The 21,123-nt window shown below is 43.8% G+C and overlaps 1 protein-coding gene and 1 pseudogene across 1 annotated transcript in view; one reads left to right on the forward strand and one right to left on the reverse strand.

Moving 5' to 3' along the window:
- Nucleotides 1-734: 734 nt before the first annotated feature.
- LOC128596355 (ribosomal protein L18-like) lies at nucleotides 735-2,055 on the reverse strand (annotated as a pseudogene).
- A 2,921-nt stretch (nucleotides 2,056-4,976) lies between these two features.
- Nucleotides 4,977-21,123, forward strand: part of NTPCR (nucleoside-triphosphatase, cancer-related) — a 31,184-nt gene continuing 15,037 nt past the window's right edge. The window contains exons 1-3 of the mRNA XM_053607554.1: nucleotides 4,977-5,114; nucleotides 9,400-9,562; nucleotides 10,137-10,233. Coding sequence (XP_053463529.1) covers nucleotides 5,081-5,114; nucleotides 9,400-9,562; nucleotides 10,137-10,233 — 294 coding nt within the window. The 5' untranslated portion in view covers nucleotides 4,977-5,080. The remainder of the gene's footprint in view (nucleotides 5,115-9,399; nucleotides 9,563-10,136; nucleotides 10,234-21,123) is intronic.

Here is a 21,123-nt window from a genome sequence, read left to right on the forward strand (position 1 = left end):
TCATCTGATGCCATGCACTTGTGGGGTATTAGTGTCTTTATTCCTGGTCATGCCTAAGTCCTACAGAATAGTGTGTTTGTATGTATGTGTGGGGGTAGAGAGATACATATGTGTATATTTTCAAAAGTGTTATTCGTAATCTGGAGAACACTGGATACAGAAATGTAAGATAAAATTTAACTAATTTTCCCACCATTCATCCACATTATTGCTAACACTTCCAATTTCATTATGCAGCTGTTTTAAATTTTATTTTATGTTTATGCAGTTGTAATCACATTGCACATCTCATAGCCTACGCTATTCCTTTTGTACTATATATTATTTCTTAAGTGTCTTTCCATCCTATCAAACTATTTTCTGATTGCAATGACTTTAATGATACTGAGACTTCGTAATTTCACATGCCCCAAGGCACGGTTGGCTTTGGGTGAGTGCGACTAGGTGGCTCAGACAGTCACAACAAGGAACTTGGCCCCTTTTTTCTCCCTGCTGGCTGGAACTATGCTATCTGGCATGAAGGGAGATAAACTCTGCCTCCTACTCATAAGGGGCAATTCCCCAAACACAGGACTGTGTTTCCATGGTTGGCAGTTAAACTAAATGTTAAATTTTAATTATGCTATTTCATAAGACTGTTGTGAAAAACTGAGTAAGGTAATGCATGCAAGAGCTCAGCCCAGTGGCTGGCATGTAGAAAGTGAGCTTGATAAACTTTATTTTTTTGCATCCAAAATCTTTTTAATAAAACATAGGTTCCAGGATTAGTTTTTGTAGCCTCGGCTGGCCCGTCGGCCTCTGGCACGCTTGAACTTCTGGCCCTTGAAACAGACATAGGGTTTGGTGTGGCTGTGCGGGGTTCCTGGGGCCTTGCTGAAATGCCGGTACACCTCCCTGCCCTTGCGAAGACGAGAAAGCAGGACGGTGCCACAGCCCTTGGGGGAATCCAGGGCCAGCTGGTGGAAGGTGAGGATCTTGCCCCCAGTCTTAAGGATATGGGTGTGGCCCAGCTGCTCACGCACAAAGCACACCCCTACAGTTTGGGCACTTTCTGAACCTGCACATCATCTGTTATGGTCCCCACAACCACAGCTGTTTTGTTTTCCCGGCCAGGAAGTTTCATCTTCCGGATCATCCTGGAAAGAGACAGTGGTGGCTGATTGCAGTGACTCATAAACAACCTCTTCAGCACAACCTGGTTGAAGGTACAGTTGGTTCCTCTGGCCAGAAACCTGTACAGCTGGACCAACAGCCTCAGATAAATGTCCTGTCCTTGGGCTCAGGTAACTGTCCTGGCTCTTGGGTTCCTTGCAACGAACCTTTCATTCCTTGTTGTCTGAATAGCGACTCCCATGATGGCGACACCCTCTCGGCCAGGTTCAGAAAGTGATAAACTTTTAAGTTTATGATGATGCTGAGGAGGAGGAAGAGCTACTACTTGAGGAAGATGAAACTCTCCAAACCTAACGTACATGTTGAGCCACTGAGGTGAGGCAGTAAGCATAGTCTGGTCCACAGGCAGAGCAATGGAAAAATCTAGAAAAAAAACTACAGGGAACAGAGGAACAAGCTAAAAAATGCCGTGGTAAGACAAACACCCAAATCCAGACTGTAAAAAACTGTACAGGACAAACCACTGGTTTCTTTAACAAAGAGACTGCAAGCAAAAAAAAGAGAGAGAGATAAAGAGGTCTTTTCTATAAATGGATATTATACTGACTAATTGCAATGTATAAACCTTATGCAGATCTTACTTGGTGCACAAGGGTCCCAATTTCTCTACATCCTCACCAACATTTATTATTCTCTAGTTTTTGTTTGTTTTGATAGTAACTCCTATGTAAATGTCAGCCATTTGTCAAATATGTTAAGTATTAAAAGGCACAGACTGTGTTAAATAGGCATTCTATTACTACCACGAACAAGACAACCCCACTTTACGGGGAACTGCTAGCCCTTACCTATAAGAAGGAAATGGCTTGTTGACCCTCACAAAACCTTTTGCTTTACCTTCCAAACGCCCCCTTGTCCTTTAATTAAAAAATTACCATTCATCTAGGTTTGCCCAGGATTGAGGGGGTTCCTAAAATGTGGAACTTAGCAGTTTTAAAACCTAGGATAAAAGGTAGATATAAAAACAAAACTGTTTTTCAGACTATTGGTAATTTTATAATTGTGGCAGAATATAAAGGTGTACTTACAAACTGTTTTAATAAAGAGCTCTATCTTAGCCTGTTAAAACAGAGGCTGTACCCAGGTGCTACAGGAAGAAAGAACTGCACTCACTTGTTCCTTACGTAATTCTACCTTATGTCTTAGCTCAGGATACTATAACAGAACACCACAGACTGGGTGGCTTAGTCAACACAACATTTATTTCTTACAATTCTAGAAGCTGAAAGACCAAGACGAGGGCACCAGTGTGGCTGGGTTCTTGATGAGGGCCCTCTTCCTGGCTTACATAGGTGCCAGTCTTCTCGTATCCTCACATGGCAGGGAGCAGAGAAAGAGTAAAACAAGCTCTCTTCTGTCTTTTCTTAAGAGCACTGATCCCACTCATGAGGGTCCCACTCTCATAACTAATTACCTCCCTAAGGCCCCACCACCTAATCCCATGACTTTGGGAGTTAGGATTTCAACAATGTGAATTTTGGGAACATACAAACACTTGGTCCATAGGATGATGATTAGATAAGCACAAGTTAAAGTCAGTGTGGTACATACCTTAATATTCATTTTAAAATATGTTCCTATTGGCTTGGCACCTGTAGCACAGTGGTTACGGTGCCAGCCACATACACCTAAGGTGGCGGGTTTGAACTAGGCCCGGGCCAGCTAAACAATGACAACTGCAACAAAAAATAGCCACGTATTGTGGCAGGTGCCTGTAGTCCCAGCTACTTGGGAGGCTGAGGCAAGAGAATTGCTTGAGCCTAAGAGGTTGAGGTTGCTATAAGCTGTGATACCACGGCACTCTACCAAGGGCGACAAAGTGAGACTCTGTCTAAAAAAAAAAGTTCCTATTTATGTCATCCTCTCTTTTGATGTTAATCTTGAGAGGCTGAGGCAAGAGAATCACCTAAGCCCAGGAGTTGGAGGTTGCTGTGAGCTGTGTGACACCACAGCACTCTACCAAGGGTGATAAAGTGAGACTCTGTCTCTAAATAAAATAAAATAAAACAAAATAAAATCAAATAAAATGTTTAGCCATGTAAACACCACCCAAATAATTAATTTTTAATGAACATCCAACTATGGAAGAATTTTCTGTTTTGAGACATCAATTCTGTACATCTGGATTCTATATATTCTTGAGCTACTTAAATTGATACCATAATTCCAGGTATAGCATCGAAAGAAAACAACCCAACTTTGGGCGACCCTTGCAAATCCAAACTGCTTTTCAGTGATGGATAATGCCATATAACTAACATTTACAATTAGTATTTTTTGAAATAAGAGATACGTATGATTGTACACAGGTCCTCCTGTGGGTTTACTTTACTACATCCCGTGTTCATTGTTTCCAATTCGCATGGAGGTAAAAAATAAGCAGAGGTGAAAGGCACTTCATTACCAGTTGGGGTAACGAATAATCTACTGTTGTAATAATACAGCATATAAATATTACAGAATTGTGACCGCTATATTGTACAAATCTGACTTTTATTTAGATTTCTTTGTAACCAGCAAGAAGCTGAGGCCACCTAACTGGCATATATCACAGCCAAAAGGGAGAGCAGGAGTTCCTTGTGTTGGCACAAACCAGTTAAGTGCAGCACTCACTGAATTGCTTTCTCAGCCAGGATGAAGACTGACTGAATACAAGACAAATTGTGTACATAAATCCCTGAAAGAGTTTACAGGAAAACTTGGCCCAAGGTCATTGCCATTTCATTTCCTTGGATGGAACAGTAGAAATGGCTAAGTGTGGCAGGGAAGCTACTTACTTCTTTGTAAGAGGAGGTCTTCCAGCTAGGTCTTGCATTGCTTTACACTTCAGTGAAGGTCAAAGGGGTAAACTGTCTTCCTACGGATGGCTGAAGATGGGCAGTCTGTTCTCAACCCTAGAGGACTTTACTTTCTGGAGTTTAGAATGAAAACAAAACAAAACAAAACAAAACAGCTGCTCAGGACTTGAAATTACTCCTGTTAAACAAGGTTTATAGGAGACCACTGTTTAGGACTAGTCTTCTGCACTAGGCCCCTGCAGACCAAATAAAATCAGAATTGGAGTCACTGGATAAAGTGCCATATAATCAAACTTAATTTTAAAATGGTCAGCACAGCTTTCCTAAAAAAACAGGAGAGTCTACTCAACCTTAGTTAGAGCAATAATGAAATTCCCTCTGACACTTAAGGAAAGTAACTTTGAAATGACCACTTCAGCCCTTTTCTGCCCATAAAGCCAATTTCCTCTGCTCAGCTCACCGGCACGCTTCTAGTTTTTTTACATTTATATTTTATTGTATATAATGAGTTATTGCCCGATTCTAAATCGTAAATAAAAGCCAACTGGATCTTTAAATTTTTGTCTGGAGGTGGAACCCAGGTATCAGGGCAAGTTTAAAATTCCTCAGATGATTCTACGCTGCAGTTATGGTTGAGAACATGCGGCAGACACTTGGAATCCTTAGCAAGGTCCCCAAGGATGCTCCCAGGACCCTTCTACAGAAGCGCTGTCTCCGCAGCCCGGGTCCGGCTCACGGAGGAAGAACTTGGGTGATGGCGCTCACATGGAGCAGCAGTGGTTTAGTAGCTTAGGTTCTCACGTATTTATCTTTGCAAACACTCACAAAGCCCGGAGCTGAGAATGAAGTTCAGGGACCTCCTCCCCTAGGGAACCGACCGCCACCCCCCTGACCTGTCCACAGGAGCACACGCCGAGGGCGGAATGCGCATGCGCCGGCCGGGCCTCCGGCGGAGGTGCGTGCGCGCGGGGGAGGGCGGTGCTTCCGGTCGGCGCACCACCAGTGGGCGGGGCCTATGGCGTGCAAGGGGCGGAGCCTGGGCCGCGACCCCGGCCCGAGCCTGACCTACACCGCGACCCCGACCGCGACCTGTACCTCAGTCCCCCGGTATGGCCCGACACGTGTTCCTGACCGGGCCCCCAGGTAACCTTGCCAAGGGAGACCGAGGGGCTGGGGGAGCGCGTGGGGCGGGGCGACGCTGTGATCTCGAAGGCGGGGTGGCCAGCCCTGGCAATTGGCCTCTAAAGTTTGCAACTGAAATAAACTACAGGCCCGGGAGTCTGCAGCCTGTGTACTCTTTCCCAGAAAACGTGACTGCAAGACATCGGATCGATAGGATGGGAACGACCTGGCGATGGGGCGCTGCACGGGCTTTGTTTTTAAGGTGCGATGCGGCGGGGTCCGCGGCAGCGGTGATAACTGTGGTTTTGAAGTTGTGATCAGCGCAAACAGTATTTCAAAACATATGCAACATCTGTGATGGAAAGTTGCCTCCTTTCCGTTGGTCATAGTCACAGGTGCTCCGGTTACTGTGGCTCGTGGCTCACATTAATAATAAAAAGAAATGGGAAATCTCAGATAAAGGATAGCGAAACTCTCCTCCCTCTATCCCCTCCTCCCCGCTTCGTGCAAGTTCATTCACTCCTGAATTCCCTCCATGCGTGAGGCCACAGGAGGAGGGAAGCCAAGTTCTTACAGGATCCCCTCCCAGACGTGCCTGGTCCCCCCTAATGCCTATGTCAGATCCCTCAACTGGATGGGCTGTGGAGCCCTCATCTGCGAAACTGGGTCGTGTGAGGTCAAGTGAGAGGCTGTAGGAGATTCTTTAAAATCAAGGTGCTACCCATGGATCAGTGTTACTAAAAGAAGCGCAGGCAGGTGGTGACAGCATTCATAGGCTAAGGAAGTATGATCAATTAAGAATGAAAAAATGATTTCAGCCTGTTTGCAAGCAAGGCAGGTCTAATTTTGAAGTTGGTTGCAGGGTCAGATATCAAAGATTGTATCCCTAGAATTCTCTTTCACTTTGATAATTAGGTTTTGCCTTAGGTAGCAAAGACCACACTTATTATTGAAGACTTTGGAATTTATTTTACCAGGCAGTGGGTGGGGAGATAACGGTGAGGAGGATTAGAGTGACTTCAGAAATCTCTGATATCCAAAGGCATCCCCAAATATTGGGAAGAACTGTCTTCTGACATTTGGTTAGTGCTTTTTTTGAAACTTGGGATGTAGTTTGATACTCAGCAGTTGGTCCCAAGTCATCTGTGTATTTCATAAAGGAGATGTCCTGTTATCCTGACTGTATTGGTGCTGGCTCTTTCTGCTTCCTTATCAAAATGTTATGTACCCATAGTGGAAAGACTCAAATATTCCTTAACTCTGTCCACAAACCCACCCACTTTCTCTTTCTGCTTCTCTTCTTTTTTTTTTTTTTGTAGAGACAGAGTCTCACTTTATGGCCCTCGGTAGAGTGCCGTGGCCTCACACAGCTCACAGCAACCTCCAACTCCTGGCTTAAGCGATTCTCTTGCCTCAGCCTCCCGAGTAGCTGGGACTACAGGCGCCCGCCACAATGCCCGGCTATTTTTTGGTTGCAGTTTGGCCGGGGCCGGGTTTGAACCCGCCACCCTCGGTATATGGGGCCGGCGCCCTACTCACTGAGCCACAGGCGCCGCCCTCTGCTTCTCTTCTTAATGTAGTTATAGTGTAACTTTCTTTAGCTCCTAGGCTATTGTTTATAGTATGACTGTGTAAAAGCTAATCACAATATGTTGTAGTCTATTATTTCTTTTTTTTATACACATCTTTTCTTCCCATTTGAAGTTAATTTGGTGTTTTCGTTTGCCTACTTTGTATCACCAACTCTACACCAATCTCTGCCTCTGTCTAAACTTCTCAACACGTTCAGACCATCAGGTCATGTATCCTGGCGAAGATCTCACTTTGGAGTGCATTTGCGTATCCTCTCAGGGCCCTGGAACTTCGCATTTTCCCCCAAAATCCAACAGTCTGTATCTGTGACTCACCTGGGAGGGCTTTCTCTGGTCACTAGACCCCTCGTGGCATGCACTCAGGGAAAAGTGTAAGAATTCCCCGCCCCCAGGATTGGTGGCAGATAGTGGATAAATCCCACATCCTCAACCCTCAGGCAGGATAGTGTGAGCCACATGCCTAGTTCATCTTCTAGGATTCCCCAGTGGGATGAAGCTCCAACCGCTCAGGATGGTAACTTGCTTTATAATTCACCAGTGCTGGTGTCCTCCCCTTTTCTGACTTTCTTACTTCTCTGTCAAGAGAAGATGAAAAAATCTTCTAGAAAGAAGATTTCTAGAGCTGAAGAAGTCAGACGGGACTTGAGCCAAATGCTGCCTGTCTGTTGCTAAAGTATATTCTATGTAACATACAAGCCCCTGCAGTGTACCCTCTGTGAACCAGAATTATTAAAGTTGCTCCATTTTATCTTTTTCAGAATATAAATAGCATTTTTTTTTTTTATAATATAAGAACAAAAACATAAGAAAGGTTTAAGGAAGAAAGTGACAATCATGTGAAATTCCAACATTCAGAAATTGTTATTGTACATCTTTGTTCTGTATTCTTCTTAACATTTTCTTCTGTAGGCACATACATGCTTCACCTTTTTTAACAAAACTATACTGGAACAATACTACATGATTCTACTGTTATTTAACTTGCTTTCCCCTGGTGTTGCGTGGTTTTGTGTATTTAGGTGCTGTTGTACACAGGGTGCCATTACTTCACATTCCTTTACTGGTCAACAGTTAGGTGGTTTTCAGTGTTTTTTTTTTTAAATAAAAAGTGCTACTGTGAGCATCCTAATTTACACATCTTTGTACTGTTGTCTGATTATTTACTGAGGATAAATTCCTAGTCATAGACTTGCTAGGTGCTGTGGTTGTGACTTGCTAGGTGCTGTGGTTGTCACGTGCAAAGTACTTTGCAGCAAAGGAAAACCAGCTTACACATTCCAAAATGCCGCTTGATTGCATAAACAGACTCTTCAGGTGACTTTGCTAAAGCAGTCATTACTGACGGACACAACTGGGGTTAGAGGTTGGTCATTTTACACTGCACACAATTCTGTTACCAGCCCCATGTTGTCGGTGGCTCACTGTAACTGGAATGTTTCAGGTTGCTGTCTGTGTTCCACAGGACCAGGTACTGTTACTTCAGTGTGCAAGTGTGAGGTTTGAAGGAGAGATACATTAAGCATGAATAGTCGTATTTTATTTCGAGGAGGCTCTCTTGGAGAGCCCTGCCGACTCCGTGTGGGTAGCCATAGAAATAACGTGGTTTGCAACTCCAGAGTCTCTCCAAATAGCTCAATTGCAGAGTTGCTAGAAGATTTCCCTCTCTTTCCATTTTTGGGTAACCACGATGCTGCTTACTTAAATTCATATGCACTTTTTATATGAACCTTGTTCCCAAATTAAAAAAATTGTGGTGACAGTCAACGCCCCCTGTTGAAATGTATGGTCTTTAGTACGTGTGTAGCCGTGGGTAAGTTACCCAGCCACTGTGCGCCTCACCTTCTTCATCTGTAAAGCAGGGATAAGGATGGCAGCTGTCTTAGAGGGTAGGTGTGAGGACTTAACCAAGAGAATGCTTGTAAAACATGCTAGAACTTTATAGTGTGTGGCTCCATAATGCTAAGTAGTTAGTTTTATTAGGTGAGGTAGCACCTGTTGGTGATTGTCAATACATCAGAGTGGTCACCAGGCCAGGCTGGCAGGAAGGAAAGGGTTAGAGGTGGGGAGGCTGGAAGGGATGCAGATTTGGAAAGGGGTTGTGGGTAACCCGAAAGAATGTTTAGGGACCGTGGAGGAGGTGATGTTGAAAGAGGTTGAGAATCTCATAGGACCACTCTCGTGAAAAGTTTCAAAGCGACCATTTCTTTGTATTAAGAAGCTCATTTTTAGGAGATGTAGTCGTGAAGTCCAGGGAGGAGTAAAGTGATTTTCTAAAACACTGTGAAGTGTAGATCTGAAATCTTTTGAAAGTTGGAATCCTAAAGTGCCCAGCCTCTGACCCCAGCATGAGGGTTTTGTCTCCTAGGTGGAAAAGTGAAGATGGTAAAGCTGGGAGATGTAGAAGCTTGCCTTGTAGGGTACAGATTGCACTTGAGAACATCACCTAAACCTCTCTCTTGGTTCTCTGATTGTGCACGTGACAAACCTAATAATGTTTCAGAATTTAAAATAAACCTCAAGATATCATTTAGATTTGCATTATGCTTGTTTTTACTTAAGATGAAAACATTTTAACACCCGGAGCAATCACAATTGAAGTGAAATTAATATACGTAACACCCGTTGCGGCCCATCCCCGGACCTGAGTCAGCAAGTGCTGCTCATGCTCACGCCGGGGCACCTCCTAACTGGCTTTTTTTCTTCTTTTACTTTAGGGGTTGGAAAAACAACATTGATCCAGAAAGCCAGTGAGATTTTGAAGTCCTCTGGTGTGCCTGTGGATGGATTTTACACAGAAGAAGTCAGACGCGGCGTGAGGAGAATAGGATTCGATGTCGTCACATTGTCTGGCTCTCGGGGGCCTTTGTCCAGAGTCGGGTACTGAGATTTCAGTTTTGTGTTGTCCTTGTGTCTGTGTTTAGGGAGCTTTTCTGTTACGATTCAACAGGAGCTGACTTCACTGAAAGCAAACACCCTGATGGGTCCTGGGATGTGCTCTGCTTTCCCTCTGGTTGAGAGCTGCTCGCTGGGCATGGGGTGAGCCTGATTGTCTGGACGAATCAAGGGCCTCTAGAGAGTTCTCAGTGAAGGAAAATAGAATGAAACCATCCTGTGAAAAACAAGTATAAAGAAGTTGTGTTTCACTTGAAACTTACTCTGCTGAGTCATAAACTCTTTTCACTGTGTGATTCTTAGCTGCGTCTCTAGTGCTACTTGTTAGAAGTTGGTGCACTGGCTGCCTGGAGCCCCAGGGACAGCCCTGCTGTCATACTGCTCGGTGCAGACACTAGAGAGAACACGGAGCCACATCAGCCTTGCACACAACCAGTTTCCGTGAGGGAGAGTTTTAGGGCCAAGGTAGCATAGTGTGCAGAATGCCAGAGGCTTGGGGGAGCAGCTTGGACACAGATCATTGCAGGAGTCTTTCAGCAGAGAATGTCTTTTCATTCAGATTGGACCCTCCACCTGGAAACCGGGAATGCCGAGTTGGCCAGTATGTGGTTGATGTGACTTCGTTTGAGCAGTTGGCGCTTCCAGTCTTGAGGAATGTGAGTATGTGGTTTCTATTTTTTGAGTCCATCTGCTTGGGAATTGCTGGCCATGGGAATAGAACGGCTTTTATTGTTAAAGGGAAACCAGTTTTGCATTTTATGGTTTAAAAGTCTTCCAGTGATTGAGTCTTAAGGATGTGTAATAATTTGTTGTCACTGAGTTATAAGTAAATTCCTATAAATTCAGCATATTTAAATACTTTAGATTTGAAAGGCTCTGATGCTAAACTACCAACATTCCCAAAGATAGGTCTTTCCTCCATCTTCTCATGTTTGTATCTTAATTGGTTTCACAGAACAATAAAATTTTGGGAAGAGAAAATGTGATCCTATGAAATGATGGTCAGTAGTTATTGAAGGCCTCCCAGATCCTCTGAGCACCTAACACTGTATCACTTTATTATCTTTTTTTAAAAAACATTTAAACACACTTTTTAAAAAAAATTCAATCTTTTAATCTTAGGGAGAAAGCACTGGGGGGATCTGGGAAGAATATTTTGAATGGTGGGAATAGAAACTCTAAGACCTCAGCACCCCTAGGCAAGAGCCGGTGCAGAAAGTAAGGTTACTGTGAGATAGGTGGGCCATAAGGTGTAGGGCTTTGTGGATTGTGTAAGGAATGTGGGTTTTGTTTAATTTGTTATAGACTTACTACTTTGGTTTACTTTTGTGAAAACTTTCAGAGATTTCCATGACAGCAGGAATAAAGTCCAAGGTCCTTCCAGGGCTATCCAGCCCTACTAACCTCTAACCTTACCTCACCATCTCCAGTCAGGCTGGCCCAATCACCTTGCCCACACATGTCAGGGGCAGCCTGAGAGCCTTGGAACTTGCTGTTTTCTTTTATGGGCACACTGTATTCCCAGATCTTTACCTGCCTATTCCCTGACATTCAGAGCTCAGCCGAAAGACGTGGTGGTAGTTGCCCGAAGGCTGCCGAAGTGAGTTTAGCCTCTAATTTTGGAGGGTTGGCATTGTGTTCCTGTCCGTTTTGGCAGCAGACTGCTGCTTCTCAGAGAACACCAAGTTCTCCTTTCCTTCGTTTTCTTGTCTCCTCTTCCCATGTCACCATTTCCTAATTCCTTCCTCTTGGAACTTTCCCTCTGTCTCTGTACTGGGGACTGTTGTGGCCACTAGACTGTTTGGGAACAGAAAACATAGTGCTTTTCTCTTAGTTCTTTTCCCATCACATATATGCCTCTCTACTTCAATGTTCAAAAGGCAAGTGAAATACTTCAGATGAAATTCCAAGTGACGATTCTGGCTTTGGGCACTGGGTCAGTACTAGGAATTGATTTTGCTTACCGTGCTCAGAGAGAACAGCCTGAGTCCTGGGAGCAGAGTGAGCACACGGGCACTCTGTGTCCTGCTGCAGGGTTACACAGGAGACTGTGTCCTGACTGGGTCAGGATCTGCAGATAAAGAAATGCAGACTTCTCCCAGCTTTTACTCTGATTACAGACGCAGATATTCACGTTCCAGGAGGAATTTTACCCAGTCAGGGGTAATAGATTTCTTTTCTGGAGCAGAATTTTTCCTCCTGTCACATTTTATTGGGGTGAAGAAAGGAGAAGGAATTAGTGTTTTGCCTTAAAAAAAAATAAAGTGGTAACTAGATAACAAAAATAGGAAAGTATAAATCCACAGTTTTTAATATTGGCAATCAAAATGACCAAGTAAACTGGAAGGTTTGAAATCACATTTAGGCAGATAAAAGAAACCCTTTGATTCAGGTACAGTGTGTTGCTTCACAATGCCCTAGACCTAGGGAAATACAAACTCCAACAATAAGAAATATCTATTGTGTGTAAGAAATTTCACTATGGGTGAAAGTTTGAGCTGGGTTTTTAAAAAAATATATACAAAAAAGTAAGAAAAATACTTCTGTGATTGGGCCAGCAGGACTGTGCCTGTCTGCAGAGCAGTGGGAATGGAAAGGGAAGGGCTGAGGGGAGGCCCAGTCAGGGTCTGGCCCATTTGCGTTTGTGTTTTTAGGATTATCTTGTTAACAGAGATCAAGCCAGGCTATCTCTAGCACCGTGAGAAACAAACATAAAGACTTGGGAAGAAGGTTTTCAGAAAGCCACTAGTAGGATTGACTGTTGTTGATTTTTTTTTATTCTATTGGTGACATCTTTATTTGTCAACATTTATTCAGTTCTGCATACTCATGGTAGAAAATTTCTAAAAAATGTAAAATAAAATAATATGTGAATACCTCTTAATCTCATCACCAAGTTAGCCGTTATTAGGACATGTTGTTTCTGCCCCTTTTCTATTCCAGAATTGGGAAGTGCTATAGATAGTTTTATAGGCTTGGTTCATTTTCCTGTAATATGGAGGCGAGACGTGGGAATGGTCTCACAGCAGGATCTTCAGAGGCGGGGTGTTTTAATGGCTGCTTCACATTTCATGGTGCGGGGTTTTCATCTCTGATTTAATTTTTACTCTCTCAGGGTTGGGCGTTTAGGTTATGTGTCATACTGAGAGTAACCTTTAAACAAAATGCCCTGGGCATGTGAGTCTGTTTCTGTAGCTGTGACTGTTTCCCTGGGAAGGGTCTCAAAGTGGATTTACTGGGTAGAGGGTGTGAGCCTTCGGGGTCTCATGGTGTCACTGTGGTGGTTGTGTCCCTCTGTGCCCGGCTGCCACTGCCTGAGCGTATTTGATATATTGCACTTTTGCCACCATTGAGTACTGAGCTGATTTTCTATACAAATCTTTGCTTTGATTTGCATTTTTCAGTTATTAATGAGGTTGTTTTTCACTTGTTTATTTGATGTTTTCTTTCTATTGTTCATTCCCTTTTTTTGTTCTCCCCCCACCCCCTTTTTTTTTTTTTGGCTTAGAGACCTTTTATAAGGCAGTAACCCTTCTTTATTTATTGATTCTTTTTTTTTTTTTTTTTTTTGAGACAGTCTCACTGTGTTGCCCTCGGTAGAGTGCTGTGGCATCATAGCTCACAGCAACCTCAAACTCCTGGGCTTAAGCAATTCTCTTGCCTCAGCCTCCCAAGTAGCTTGGACGACAGGTGCCTGCCACAACACTCAGCTATTTTTGTTGTTGTTGTTGTTGATGCAATTGGCCCTGGCTGGGTTTGAACACACCACCCTCGGTGTATGTGGCTGGCACCGTAACCACTGTGCTACGGGCGCCGAGCCTATTGATTCTATTTCTCTCATGTTTTCACTTTACTTTGGTGATTTCCTTTCCTTAACATAGTCTGTACTTATTCTAAATTAATAGAAAAGTCTATCTATATGTTTCTTCTTTACTTTTTATGAAAACGTTTGTTTTTAACCCATCTGGCTTTATTTTGAATGCAATATATAATGAAACTCTCAATTGATTTTCTTCTAGATACTTAGCCAGTTTATTAAAACTGTCTGTTAAATAACCCCTTTTAAATTAGTTTATTATGCTTCATTAATTATATTAAAATATCTATACCTGTATTTGTGTTTTTAGGGTTGTTTGTTCTCTTCCACTGAGTGGTTTGATTCTTGCATCAGTATCATACTATTTTAATTACTGTGGGAATTATTTGTATTATTCCTCAAAAATTATCTTATTCCTTCTTGTTCATCCCTTTTTCCAAACTGCAGTAATGTCGGCGGTAATAGTGGGAGGAGCAACAATTACCGAGTAGAAGACCATGTGCCAGGCACAAACCCATGCGATGCTCAGAAAGCTAATACTGTATTCCTATTTTACAACTGAGGGAGCTGAGGCCAGGAGTAGAAAGTAACTTACTCAGGGATACCTCACTTGCAAGTAGTAGAGTTGTCATGAACTGTAGAATCAAGACTTTATTATTCATTAGAAAAAGTCTTACATGGAAGGATTGAAACTGTATGAAACTATAGTTATTTTTATATAAAGAACCGCTTATTTCAGAAAATCTTCCTTCGCCACAGGTAAAAATATAGTTCCTCTCTCCCATTTCTTTCTTCTATTCTCTCATGCTGCTGTAATTAGGATTATTTTTTCAGTTTTCTAATGATCAAGGCTGATAGGATAATGTTGGCCTTTTTCATAATGGGTATTTTTGACAACCACACTGAGTGCTTTATTAAAATTTGATGCAGTATAAGAGTTAACATCTTATTGGTTTTCAGTACATCTCCCACTCAGTACATTATAATGTTTTAAAGAACAGGATGTTGTTTTCTAGGCTGAGTAGTGTCGTTTTTTGCAAAGACCCGTGGAAGGAATAATATGCTAAAATCAGAATACTCCATGCAAACCAACATAGTTTGAACCTTCTATTTCCCTGTTTTGATCAAAATAAAGCTTTAAAGAATATTTCTTTTTGAGAACAGGATCTGCTTTTGGTTCTGAAACAGATGCTTCAGAAAATCTTCAAAACTGCCTTTGAAGGGGAGAGGACTCCTGTCCAGGGAACATGATTATGAGTTTTTGAACTCCTGACACGGAAGTGCCACTCAATGTTTCGGGCCACTGGGCTTTTAGAAGAATTCAGAAAAATCAAGTTATCATCGGGATTCATTGTTGAGAGGCTGCCGAGAGCCCCGGCGGTGCGGCAGCGTTGCCTTCTTCGTGGTTCGCAGGGGCAGCGTCTGTGTCTTTCTGGACTCTGTGTGTCTCTACCTCAGGAGCACACATACGTTACAGGAGCGGCCAGCGGAATTCAAAGCGCTCTGGGGCAAACATAAAAATCAATTCTAGAATTGTCAGTAAAGACATTCCTGCGGTGACTCCGAATAGGAGTATGGACTGCGAAGTCATTAAGAAGTTGGTCCAGTTCGCTCGTGGGGCGTGTCCCGGCAGACTTTACTAGCAATCACCGTAATTTCCCCTGGGCAGGGGCTGCGGCCTCACGTTTGGACACTGGTAGCCTTGGTGAGGTGCTGCGGGTTGAGATGCTGAGCAGGCTCTTGCCCTGGGTTGAGACAACTTCATGTGGTTCATCTTACCGCCCACTCTAAAGAAAAGCAGCGCAGAAAGCTTACACGCACCGTAACGAGGACTGAGGTTGAATTTGTATGAACTGCTGCCCTTTCCCATTTTACTCACCTGCTTTGTCCTGTTTCCAAGACTTCCTTCCCTCTCCCCTCCCATTAGACCCTTAGACACATTAGTCTAAAGGTCCGCATCCCATTAGAAGAAAGTTCGCACAAAATGAGCTGGTTTTTTGACTCTGATACTGACAAAGTGCACGTTTTGATTTTCCTCTTTTTGCACTGTGGTTTATCTCCATATTGTCTATATTCATGAAAGTTGTACTCAGCTAAATCTCCGCCTACCAGAAAATCAGAGTCCCTGCAGTATATTTTTTTCATATCGTGTATTCTCTGAATTTACTGATTCTTATTTTTTTAAACTTCATTTGGATCTAATTTAACTTCTAGAGAAAGTTCCAAGAATAATAGTGCAGGAACACCTGTGTAGTCATGATCCAGAGTCCCCTGTTTTTGTCATTTTAACTCACTCGCCTTACTGTTTGCTGACTTTCCGTGTGTGTACACGTGTGCTGAGGTTTGTATAAATATAGAAACTGTAGGCAGGAGGTGACCATTTGAGAATATCTTGCCATTATCAGGTACTTCGCTCCTAATCTTCAGTATGTTTTTCCTAAAAATAAGGATCTGCTCTTACCTCATTGCTGCTGGTATCAACTTAAGTAAATTTATTTTGTGGAAATCATCCATGATGGGTGCCCTGTTTTGTAATCTGACTCACTGGTCCACTATATAATGTTTCTTTGCCACCAGTTTAGGATCAAGTCTAGGTCAAGTATTGTATTTAGTCGTCATGTCTCTATAACTTCCTTTAATCTGGAACATTTCCATTGTTTCATTGATACTTTTTAAGTATACAGTTCTATTTTGATAGAACTTGCCCCTTTTGGAGATTTGGTGATGTTTCCTCATTCCACCACCTGGAATCCTGCATAAGTAATGACACATTATTCTTCATGAGTGTCCTATCTGGAGCCCTGGGATGTTCAGTGTCTCATCTGGAGCCCTGGGATGTTCGGTGTCTTATCTGGGGCCCTGGGATATTCGTTGTCCTATCTGGAGCCCTGGGATGTTTGGTGTCCTATCTGGAGCCCTGGGATGTTCGGTGTCTTATCTGGCACCCTGGGATGTTCGGTGCCTTATCTGGGGCCCTGGGATATTCGTTGTCCTATCTGGGGCCCTGGGATGTTTGGTGTCCTATCTGGAGCCCTGGGATGTTCGGTGTCTTATCTGGGGCCCTGGATGTTCGGTATCTTATCTGGAACCCTGGGATGTTCGGTGTCTTATCTAGGGCCCTGGGATGTTTGGTGTCTTATCTAGGGCCCTGGGATGTTTGGTGTCTTATCTGGGGCCCTGGGATGTTCGGTGTCTTATCTGGAACCCTGGGATGTTCGGTGACTTTATCTACGGCCCTGGGATATTCGTTGTCCTATCTGGAGCCCTGGGATGTTTGGTGTCCTATCTGGAGCCCTGGGATGTTCGGTGTCTTATCTGGAGCCCTGGGATGTTCGGTGCCTTATCTGGGGCCCTGGGATGTTCGGTGTCTTATCTGGGGCCCTGGGATGTTCGGTGTCTTATCTGGAGCCCTGGGATGTTCGGTGTCTTATCTGGGGCCCTGGGATGTTCGGTGCCTTATCTGGGGCCCTGGGATGTTCGGTGTCTTATCTGGGGCCCTGGGATATTCGGTGTCTTATCTGGAGCCCTGGGATGTTTGGTGTCTTATCTGGGGCCCTGGATGTTCGGTGTCTTATCTGGGGCTCTGGGATGTTCGGTGTCTTATCTGGGGCCCTGGGATGTTCGGTGTCTTATCTGGGGCCCTGGGATGTTCGGTGTCTTATCTGGGGCCCTGGGATATTTGTTGTCCTATCTGGAGCCCTGGGATGTTCGGTGTCCTATCTGGAGCCCTGGGATGTTCAGTGTCTTATCTGGAGCCCTGGGATGTTCGGTGCCTTATCTGGAGCCCTGGAATATTCAGTGCCTTATCTGGGGCCCTGGGATGTTCGGTGTCCTATCTGGAGCCCTGGGATGTTCAGTATCTTTATCTGGAGCCCTGTGATGTTCAGTGGTACTAATTTTGATTGCCTGATCTGGAAATTGTCCAATTTCTCCTCTGTATAGTTACTATTTTTTTAAAAAACTAATGAGCAGTGAGTGGGAGAAACTTTAAGACCACATATGCCCTCCTCATCAGACATCAGATTTACCCTAGCCAATTCTAATTTTGCCTGAACTTTATTAGATCATCTTAAGATAAAAATAATTTTCTCTTGAGGCTTTAATTGGCAAGTCCGTTTTACTACTCATTTTTGAAATATTCTCTAACGAGATGAACATTACATAATTAACAAATATAAAATTACTATACATTGAAAAGCCGAACTTAAACAACCACGGTAGTTGATTTTCCCCCTGCTCTAAGCTGTTCTTCTATTTGTATCCTGTGACCTCTGTTAGTTAGGAAGGTCATCGCCATTTTACTGTACAGAAATAATACTTTTCTCTCTTCCAGACATTTTTAATAAAGGAAATGATACCAGGCATCCAAGATACCAATCATCTGCCTGAAGTTTAAATATTGATTAAAATTTTTATTAAGCAAGTGAAAAATTCTTTTTAAAAATTTCGTCTTTGTAAATACTGTCAGATGATAAGGAAGTGGCAGGAATTAGGATGCCGTAGAATACGGTTGAGTTCGTCCGCTGTGTGCACAGAGGTCTGGCCCCGGCAGAGAGTAGAGGCCGCTCATCTTCAGCCCGTCTGCCTGCTCCTATGCGCCATTCTGTGCACGCGGCTTGATGAGAGGATGCTCGCGATACCATTCTAAGACCCAGAATATGGAGTTCTTTTTGAGTAATTTAGAGCAATATAGTTACTTCAAATAAGTTGAGGTTTGGGGTTTATGCTTCTGTAGGTTCGTAGAAACTGGAGAACAACAAAGCAGTTTCTGCCAGGATGTGAGAATTTCTGGATATGGTTCTTATTTCAGAATGAAAGTGCAGGTGAATCACACACAGGACATGGAGGGGGCTTTGGAGTCAGGGGATCCTGAGTTTGACTCCAGCTTTGTCACCATGCTTTCAGCAACTCTGGGGAAGTCGCTTACCTCCTGACTTCGTTTTTTCATCTGTAAAGCAGAGGTGTGGTCTGCGCTCTGTCAGCAGAGGTGCAAGGAGGACCGTATGCAGTAATGCTTCTGAAGTGCCGGAGCCCTTTGCTCCTTAGGGTGCTAAGCAGAGTGAGAGTTCTGCTTATTTGCCTTGAGGAGTTGAGTGAGGCCGTGAGTGGCAGTACTTTGGGAGGAGACTCCCATCACAGTTTGGTTTGATAGCTGGGAAGCTGGGAGCCAGAGTGAGGCTGTAATCTGTCATGGTGTCCAGGACCCAAATGCGCAGTCTGGTCCCCAGGCACCAGATCACAGGGAGTCCTGGGTTTCTCATCCACTGGGCTGACTGTCAGCCAGTAGGTGCTGTTTCAGTCCCAGGATAGTTCCTGTACCTTGGAAAACACCATGGGCGCCAGGCAGGTGCTCCTTGATCCCATGTGGATGAGCCCCCAGGAGCCCTGAAAAGCCATTTGTGACATCTAGAAAGGGCCTAAGAACTAGTCTGTCTGAGCCCAGAGGTGGGGGGTCTCTGGCATGACTGGGGCAGCGGCTTCTGCCCAGAATGTGCTCAAGTAGGCAGGGGACAGCCTGCAAGGCGCCATCTCAGTCTAGACATCTCGTCCTGACTGTCCCCCGGGGATACACAATCCACATGCCACCAGACAGCGAAGGGATTCCAAAACTTGAGGGCTTGGAATAAACACATGCCATCTGACTGGAGCCTTGCATTTTTAGCTAATAACCTGGGGGGATGGTAAGGAATTGTGGGCCGGCTTGGAGGTGCTGCTGTTAGCACATGCGCCTTTCTGTGTCCTGGAACTCATGGCTATTTGGGAGAAGGCCTACAGTTCTGCTTACCTTCTGCCAGACAGCCCCTGCACCCTCTCCTGACTTTAAATACTTGCCATCCCAGACAGGCAAGCTCAGAAGCTGGTCTGTGTATATCTGATATTTAAAAACACGAAAACAACAACAACAAAAAAAATTGTCACCAGAAGTATTTATTATGCATATTAATTCAGAGTAAGTCAAAGACCCCTTTAATTAGCTTGCTTAGTTTAATATTCTGGCTAAATGAAATTGATTTTTTATATTTATATGTTCTTTGTTTTTTTGAAAGTATATCCAAAGATAAACAAAGGACCAAAAGAAAGAAAATTACACTATTTTAGGTCCCTGGTACAACTGATATGAAGATATTTGCTCTAAGACAACCTGATCTTTCTGGAAAGCAGACTAGATGAGTATGACCAACTCTATAAAATTATTCATAGCTTCTCCTGCCATGGGTCAATTTTAGGGTTCTATTTCAAGGCATATCTTACCCCTAGAATAGGGGAACTAAAAGTGTGCTTTGGCTGAAGAGTGTTTCTCACTCTTTGTGGCTGAAAATTTATAATCAGCTGGAATGTAAGCCTGAGGGGGGTGTGGCCTGGAAGGCTGGTGAGTGACGTGCCAACTGCAGTGTAGCTCTGGGAGGCAGCACTGCCTGCTGTCCTCTGGGGAGTGGGTGTGAGTGTCGGAAAGGGCGCTGCCCAGATGGTGTGTGCACCCAGACGGCATGTGCACCCCAGATGGTATGTGCACCAGGATTACAGCCATGCAGCTGAGAGCCACCTGCTGTTCTTCACGTGCTCCCCCCCGCCAGCAGCGAGTCAGGTGAAGTGACTCCAGATCATTCGTCCTCCCCGCTGGGGCAGCCGGGTTCCTGGCCAGCTTCACACCTGGGCCCCTCGCCGGGGATGGCTGTGTCTTCCTTGGCTCGGAGTTCAGAATGTAAACACTGACTCACTTTTTGTTTTCCTCTCAAGTTGTTGCTTGAATTTATATAGAAATAAACCAGTTTTGAACATAGTAGTGGTTCTGTTTTAGGTTCTCCTACATGTCCGTGTGCTATTCAGGAACATAAGCTGCTGAGTGGCTCTGCGGCCAACATCGTCTCAGCTGGGTGTGAATAACTTGGACTTTTTAAGTTAAAAATTGCGGACTTACTTTTGAGATTCCTGAAGTTCTTCAATTATAAAAGTTTCTAATTCTGGACAGAATGGCAATTTTATATAAGCTAAGGTTTTAGAATGAGCATTTTTAATTGGTAGAACATAATGAGTGCGTGTGTGTTCAAATCTCTTTGTGCTGAAACTTAAATAATAATATAGATGAGCTGTCACTGGTAAGCGTTCTAATCTGGAGAATTGCAGGAAGGTTGGTTGTGCCCTGTGTTTTATACCTACGTGTGTGTTTACAACCTTGGCCACGTAGATATATCCAAGTAAATAAATATGTACGTATACGTGCATATTCTTTCATGTCACTTGCCCTTGTCTGATTTGGCACCTTTCAAAACTGTCATTCTGAAATGCCAAAATAGTTCTATTTGATTTTTAGGTGGCAGCCTCCAGAAAGATGACATTTACAATTATTGATTATTTCTGGAGGCAGCAAATTATCCTGAATACTTTTTGCTGAGAAGTCAGGTCAGTTGGAGCAGCTTGCTCCTAGGAAGACAGAAACTCGTGTGGGATTTTTTGTTGTCACAGACAGGTGACTGATAGTTGTTTTATTTCTCCCAACTTTGGCATTCATTTTTGAAGAAAACTCCTGGAATATATCTGTGACTTAACTCTACAGATTCTCTTTCTTTCTCCTCCACCCCACTAGTGGGCAGCGTTGGACCCTTTAGTTAATTCTTGGCTCTGGGGCATCAGTTAATTTTGTGGGAAAGGTGAAAATGACAGCGTCTCGTCCTTGCCCTAAGAGGGGAGACCAGGCATGTGTACAGAGAAACTCAATAGGAAGGTGAAA

Source organism: Nycticebus coucang, chromosome 10 (assembly GCF_027406575.1).
Source record: "Nycticebus coucang isolate mNycCou1 chromosome 10, mNycCou1.pri, whole genome shotgun sequence".
In the NCBI taxonomy this organism is placed as follows: domain Eukaryota; kingdom Metazoa; phylum Chordata; class Mammalia; order Primates; family Lorisidae; genus Nycticebus; species Nycticebus coucang.